Raw genomic sequence first — 7,889 nt, 5'->3', positions numbered from 1 at the left:
GCTCATCAACACACAACAAAACTTTCGCCCTGACTGCTTATATAAGACTTGTCACAAGCAGGCATATCCAAACGCAGTCTTAACTAGGACAGGGCTGTCTGATTGTACTGTACTGATTGTACTTGCTACGCAGCAGCACATTCCTGTGCCTAATGGATAAGTTGTGGTTTTGTGATTGTCAAGTCAATATTGTGTTTACATCATCAAAAATACTCAAAGCAACATAATCCCCCCCCCCTCCCTGTTGACCCAGTGAAAAACATCACACAAAACAGTTTTTTTATATATAAAATTCAAAACTTGTATTGTGCAGACAATAAATAGTGCTTACAAAGGTAAGACATGTAGTCCATTTCGTTTTTCATAAGAGATTGACATTTACACAGCTGATATGAAATTCACTTGATTTTTTTTTCTCTGCTGTCCTCAGTGAGAGCCCACAAACGACTGGGGTGTGACTGACTACAGTACCAATGACTGGTGTGGGAAAAGTTCATCGGGTCACATGCAAAAATCCCCTCAGCCCCCACAAAAAAAGCTACCACCCGCTTCCGCAAACCCCACCCTCTTCCCTCTTGACCCCACTTCTCAACCAACCCACCCCCCCCAACCCCCAAACTAACCCCACTCCCATCTTGGCATTGAAAGGCAAGCTTCCACAAAAAGAAAACAACAGAAAAGAAGTAAAGGAGAAGGGGAGAGCAGTTGAGAGTCCTGTTAAAAATAGTCTCGTTTCAAGCAGTGGGTAGCCCAGCCCCTCTGCGGACCGGGAGAGAGGGCCGCAGGTACCTCGGACGGAGGCCCTCTCCTCGCTCTTGGCACCAGCTCCAGAGACATAGCCTCTAAGAATCACCGACTGTGCCCTCTTCCAGGAAGTAATAAAAAAAAAAAATAATGAAAACAAAAAGGAAGATACAACTTCCCAGAATTCCTGGTGGCCCACAAGGCCATTGCTCTGGAAGAAGCCTTGCGAGGTCTTCTCCCGAAGTAATCAGGGTTAACCAGCTTCCACATTTCTTCACAGAAGAAAACCTCGCTATGGCCGATGAAACCTGTAGGGCCAGACAGAAGCACAAGGGGGGGAAATTAGAAGAATGCTGCAATGCTGCTCGTATCAGCCACACCTGTCCTCATTAATCACCTTTATTATTAGCCGGTCAGTGCTCCCCAGTGCTGGTGAAATGGGGTCTGACTGCAAACTCATTCAGATAGGGAGCATCATCTTGCTACCAATGGCTATATATATATATATATATATATATATATATATATATATATATATATATATATATATATATATATATATATATATATATATAAATAGACTTCAACGTAAGCAAATGCGTAGGCTAGACTGGAGTGAACATTTGTTATGTTTGTCAGCCTCTGCTAATGTGAGCACATTCCAAGCAACTTGCCCATCCCTAGAGAGGCTGACACGGCTATATTTGGAGCACACCCTTTGTCTTTTCCAACACAACCCACCAGGGATAAAAAAAAAAAAAGCTTATAACAGGATGTACAAGATTTCTGAAGAAACACTAAAACCCTGGCAAATCCTGCTAAAGGTGACACCGTTATGTCTGTATTATGTTAAATGCAAGGAATTATCAGCCAGATTGGAGTGGAGTGTGCAGTGGATGTGAAGTCTAATCTGACGTGTGATACGCACATCAGACCAGTACTGTCCTCATTAGGCATGAACACACCCTCAAGCATAAATACAAATAAAGAGGATATTCACACTCACACACACTTAATAAACATACAGATACAGACACACACTCACACACACTTAATAAACATACAGATACAGACACACACACACACAAACACTCCCACAGGCAGGCACAAACACTGTGATGCTGACCTTGTGAGGTGTCTGCTGGAGGCGTGCACCTCCATCTCGTTACTCTTGAACTCGTTCAGCTCTTTGCGTATTGCTGCCTGTGGGGGAGCAGACAAGAGGATGATTACATGATGCCTCCAGGTGTGACCCAGAAACAGACAGCGGTGGTGGCTGGGTGATGGGATCATTTGCATGGAAAAGAGGAGGGCGTCCCATCATAACTTCCAAGCAACTGACTAACTGCAGTGTGTCAAGGATTGTTCACTACATCACTGGAATGACATGCCATCTAACCCTGAACCTCCGAGCAAGTGACACAATAATGACATAGTCGGGGATTGAGGGACAATTCAGAGGTTGAGTGAAGAGACAGATTACTATCCAAAATCTATTTTTCCTCGATTCTACATTAGTGGAGAAAAAAGGTCAAATCATAACCTAATTCATAATCACAGCATTTTGGTAAAAAATAAAATGAGTAAATATCCAAACAGACAACTACCTACAATCATAAGATGTTATTACAAAAGATATTATCAAACACAAAAGGTGATGATACATGGGACAACTTTTTGAGTGATGTTGCTGAGCAACCACATAACTAGTTCCATGTGTTTGGACTGGATGATCATGATAAGTTTGCATACTGATGATTTAAGAACTCCAATATAAAATATCCAATACAATTGTGAATGTGCCCAAACAATACTCAGCAACATTGCCTTGCAAGACTGCTCAAAACGTTGCCTCGTTGCATCATCAGCTAAACCATAACATCCACTGCTGAGTTCAGACTGCAATGCACAGACAAGGTCAGCAGGTGGAGCTCTGTAGTGAGCTGGATTGTACCTTGTCAGATGCAGACAGTCTGGTCCAGGGTTTGTCTGCCCGCCTGTCATAGTCCTGAGCTTTGGCCACCTCCACGTAGTCGCTGAAGCGGATGAGGATCTTTCTTTCTCGCAGCTCGTCGACTGTGGGCCTCTGGTTCAACTGCGCAGAGAAAAGCAAAAGCAAGAGAGAGAGAGAGAGAGAGAGAGAGAGAGGCTCAGGAAAGGATCTGTTGACACCATTACAGATAACAACATGTTTGTAGCAACCGTGTTTCTGTTTAGCACTGTGTTGTAAAAAGGTACCAGAGTGCTTCAGTTAAAGTTCAGAGGAGAGAGCACACAGGAGAAGCAAGGGTGAAATGTCCTGGCTAAAGAACATCCCAGGCACCCCAGAGCCTGGATTAATGAAAGGAGCTCTCTCCCCTCTGATCTCTGAACTCTGTCCACTTTATATCAATGAAGGCTACCTCATGCTGCACAATCTACTTAGGGTCATGTGCCAGTTTGCTACTCTAAAAGACAGCTGAGCTGGTGTACGTGTATGTGTGTGTGTGTCCCTGTGTGCATGTCAGATAGTGTGCGTCTGTGCTTGTGCGTCTGTGTGTATGTTTGTGTATGTATGTCTGAGCATGAGTGTTTAAGGGTGTATGTTTAGGGGTATGTGTTTAAGTCCATCTGTCTGGGCATGTGTGCACTCCACACAAGTTTGTGTGTACATACCATCATTTGTTAAACAAGTTCATTTACACACTGTGTGTGTAAGCATACGTTTGTGCATATGTTACACTGGTAGTGTGTGTGTGTGTGTGTGTGTGTGTATTTGGGGGGCAGGGGTAATGCATGTGCGTGCATGACATGTCTTTGTGAGTGTGTGCATGTGTGTCTGTGTCTCTGTGTGTGTCCTACCTCTGCCTCGTGTGTGTGTGTGTGTGTGTGTGTATATGTGTCTGTCTGGATGCCCATGGATTTATCTAGCCAGAGATTAAGCGCTGATGGGATTCTTGAGGCAGCGGTGACCTGCTGACGCACCTTTCGGTTGAGCCTCTGTTTGATTTCCCGCCTCTCCTCCTGCTCCGTTTGGTCATTCCTCTCTGTCAACACACACGAGACATCATAGGTCAGCAAAATACGCACACTCAAAAAAACAGTCCAGCCATGCCCGTCAATCAACACAAAAATTACACTCAAGAGAGTTTCAGGGACACTTGTTCATGGTCAGTTCGGACATCACGTGCGTCATGACACATCACACACAAATGAAGAGTGCGGCCGGCCTGGTCCAGTGGTGGCCTCTGTGGGATTAATAGAGGGCACTTAGGCTTAATGTCGTCTGACACTGGACAAGCACGAGGCCTTTGACATCTGCATTGGACAGCTGTCCTGCTTTGGAAACTAGGATGGGAGGTGGGGTGGTGGTGGCTGTCTGGGTTTTTTGATAACCCTCCTAAAGAGATTTGGGGAAAAGAGAGCTAAGAGAGCTGAGGATGAAGTTGAGATCGCCAGATTTTTCTTTTCTTTGAATGGGACAGAATCATTCCAATTCTTGCTCTCGCTCTTTTTCCCCTGTAGTTTGTAAAAGCTGGATTATCTAAATCCACACTGTGCTATCCTGAACTTGAGAAAGTACAAATGGCAAGTCTCTCGCTCTATCTCTCTCTCTCTCTCTCTCTCTCTCTCTCTCTCTCTCTCTCTCACTCTCTCTCTCTCTCTCTCTCTCTCTCTCTCTCTCTCTCTCTACACACACACACACAAATAAACAGTGAAGAGCACATGCACACACACACACATTATAGCTGATCTGAATAGGACCATGTTGTTTCTGTAAGGCATCCCTGAGTGACAGCTGGCTGAGAACAGCATGTCATGCTCTGGATCAAATCCTAAACAATGACAGAGTCTTGGGGGGGGGGTGGTCCAGGTCAGGGCCACATCTGGGTTACTTTCTCTCTCTATCTGTGCTTACTCAAGTCTTGTAAACCCGGTCTCAGGTCTAGGGGAACTGAGATTGGTGGTGGTGTGACAGACGCACATGCACAAAGAATGCCAAAGAGAGAGGTGACAGCTGCCAAGGATCTGGACACAGGTGGCATGACCTGACATAGAGCAATGAATGGAGGAATCAATCCAGTAAGTAAACAACAACTGAAGCACATGGTTGCTTTAGGCAGCAGGACACTACAGAGGCTGAAATGAGCAAATATCCGATTTATGTGTCCTAGTAATACCTACTTTTTAGTTATGTTAATGTCTGACTTATAGATAACGCCCAGAGATGTCTGAATTTACAAATTGCAATATACAGGTCAAATTCATCTTGGCTTTTTCTCTTAAGTTATATTTAGTTGATTTGCTTGTTCAACAAATATGTTATTCTTCTCACACAACATAATATTTGGCCCACCATTCCCTGCAATAAAAATATGAAACATACAAAAAAAATCTAAAACTAAATAAAAAAAGACTCAGTATGGAAAAGGAATTAGGACATGACATACTTTCTTTAATATATATATAGGCCTACATTAAAAATAAATAAGTACGTGAATAAATAAACACATCCTTCTTCTTACACCAATTAAATGTTACACAGATAAAGAAGTCCATGAGACGCAGGCAGTGCATGTGCCTTCAGATCAAAGAATCTGACGGTGAAGGAATCCCCGTCTGACAAATCACGGAACGTGTGGAGTTGTACAAAGATACTCACGTTTGAGGATATTCCGGCTCTCCAACTCCTCGACAGCCGGTCTCTGGCTCAGTCTCCTACGGAAGAAGACCAGAATCACGTTCTGGACCATCTTTTCATTCAGTTTCTCACCCAAAGTCTCTCAAAGTCTCTGATTAGCAGACTGATTGCCTGCACATAAATAAGCAACGCGCCAATGTGGATGTGCATATCCTAAAAGTGTCCCATCTCGGATCTATACACCGCCTGCAATGTCTGACTCGTAAAAACCTCCACATCAGGCAAAGAATTAGGTCTGTATTTTCTCCCAAAACAGATTGTAGATCATATGTTTTCAAAATCTTCGTATTTTGTTGGGATGGTTATCCACGCTCCACATACATCAGGTCTTTTCGGTATTCAGCTAAATAAATGCTTCCAAGTAGTCTAAATATAAATGTACTAAATAGTCGTTGAAATCAAACGTAGAACAGTGAGCCCGTAAATATTGCGCCGAGACACAGGTAACTGGGAAGCGACTCTCACGCATGAGTAGTCTTCTCGATAGTCTGCCTCGCAACTGAGCTGCGCTGTTGAGAGTGGTGTGGTACTACGAAGCCAGCCTCCTTATTCTCTCCGCTGCATAATTTGTGAGGGGGGCGTTCCGCGAGAAATTCTCACGCACACTCGGTAGGACCCGGTAGAAATGCTGCTGTAGGGATTTCAGGCTTCCCCATCCCGACCAAACCATGCTTTGCTTTTTGTGTTGCTATGCCATGCTGGCGACCAATTAAATACCGTTTGGAATTCATCAACAAAGCAGTGCCCACAGGCAACACAATTAGCCAATAATCAAATAAAGCAACAGACGAGGTGTTCCTGTAGGAAATGGCAACCAGATAACTTAAGACCTGATCAAACATTTTTAAAACGACGCATCTCTACATTTCATGGATAAAAGGCGTCTGTAGTAGGCTAGGCAACAAAATTGGTATGGACATATTCTGTGTGTTTTTCAATTATGAATCTGATACAGTCACAATATCACAATTAATAATGCCAGAAATGCAGTGTTAACACATAGTATAAGTATATATACTCTTTTGATCCCGTGAGGGAAATTTGGTCTCTGCATTTATCCCAATCCGTGAATTAGTGAAACACACTCAGCACACAGTGAGGTGAAGCACACACTAATCCCGGCGCAGTGAGCTGCCTGCAACAATAGCGGCGCTCGGGGAGCAGTGAGGGGTTAGGTGCTTTGCTCAAGGGCACTTCAGCTGTGTCTACTGGTCGGGGTTCGAACCGGCAACCCTCTGGTTACAAGTCCGAAGCTAACCAGTAGGCCACGGCTGCCCCATGCATGCAGTTGCTGCTTGAGTGGTGTAAAGAGACAATACAATCAGCAGTGTAATTAGTGGTTACCCTAGTTATTGTGATGATACTGTGATGTATTAGTGGTTACCCTAGTTACTGTGATGATAATCTATTTATCACACTGGGATAACATCAGAGTGCTTAACAGGAAGGCATTGCTTAAATGCTTCAGCTGAATGAGATTCCTGTCAGTGAGCCACACCTCACGCATTCTAGAATTCTTCACAAGACTCGGGTGAGGTCGCAAACAACCCCCCACCCCATTTCTAAAACCCTAATGGAATCTGAATAGCATTGTAGACTCCCAGAACATATTTGTAGCCAATCACATTTCTGTACAAGATCTTAATAGTATTATTAGTCATTTCAAGTCTTCTATGTGGAAGTTTTATGTTCCATAATATGTTTTTTCTTTATGTTAATGTTATGTTATATGTTATCATTTCTATTTCTGCTTATGATGTCATGTTTACTGTCTTTTTCTTATGGTTTCTGGCAACAGTACAACAACCATTGTTTTAAGTGCACCATATTTAAAATGACTTGACTAGTGAAACGAGCTCTTCAGTTCCACGTGTCAGGCACGATGAGAGCTCTTAGTCATTTCAGAACAAACAAACAAAGCAGCAGTGCTCAATCAAGGACATGTGATCAAAGGCTAACATCAGCACACTCAACAGGGTTGGTCGTGGGGGGGTGGAATACTCATTCGTCTCCTGGGATGGCAAATTGGTTGGCTGGCTGCTGTGTGCAGATTTCCCTTCTTCCCCTCCACACACAGACACATGTTTGTGCCCATCTCCCTAAAGTGACACATTCCAATTAAGGAGACACATCAGTTTATCGAACACCGTGTCCGTCTGAGCCGTCCTGTGATGGAGTGATTGGAGGGACAGGCACTGGATCACGACTGAGCCGGGGACAGAGTGGACAGACACAATGATTTATGCCAACTAAAGGGGCCAGGGGGACAGACATTGTGTCCACAGATGGAACTCTGACGAAATAGCTTCATTTTCTGCTTGATTGAAAAATGAGGGTGAAGGACAAAAAAAAAAACACAACGGGAAAAAAAACCCTCACAGTTCAAAATGAGTGCATGTTATTTTTAGGCAGAGGATTTGGCGCTCTTCCTGGAAATATGAGGTGTGTGGGGCGGACACCTGGG

The 7,889-nt window shown here is 43.8% G+C and overlaps 1 protein-coding gene across 4 annotated transcripts in view; it reads right to left on the bottom strand.

The window, feature by feature from the left end:
- Positions 1-618: 618 nt before the first annotated feature.
- Positions 619-7,889, bottom strand: part of phactr3b (phosphatase and actin regulator 3b) — a 51,290-nt gene continuing 44,019 nt past the window's right edge. For all 4 annotated transcript variants that reach the window (XM_048255745.1, XM_048255746.1, XM_048255748.1 and 1 more), the window contains 5 exons: positions 5,387-5,442; positions 3,709-3,770; positions 2,699-2,839; positions 1,871-1,947; positions 619-1,052 (listed from right to left, as the gene is read on the bottom strand). In XM_048255745.1, the coding sequence (XP_048111702.1) occupies positions 1,037-1,052; positions 1,871-1,947; positions 2,699-2,839; positions 3,709-3,770; positions 5,387-5,442 (352 nt within the window). In that variant the 3' untranslated portion in view covers positions 619-1,036. The remainder of the gene's footprint in view (positions 1,053-1,870; positions 1,948-2,698; positions 2,840-3,708; positions 3,771-5,386; positions 5,443-7,889) is intronic.

This window comes from Alosa alosa, chromosome 10 (assembly GCF_017589495.1).
Source record: "Alosa alosa isolate M-15738 ecotype Scorff River chromosome 10, AALO_Geno_1.1, whole genome shotgun sequence".
NCBI classification, from domain to species: domain Eukaryota; kingdom Metazoa; phylum Chordata; class Actinopteri; order Clupeiformes; family Clupeidae; genus Alosa; species Alosa alosa.
The sequence above is the reverse complement of the archived record's forward strand: the minus strand, read 5'-3'. Positions and strand labels throughout refer to the sequence as shown.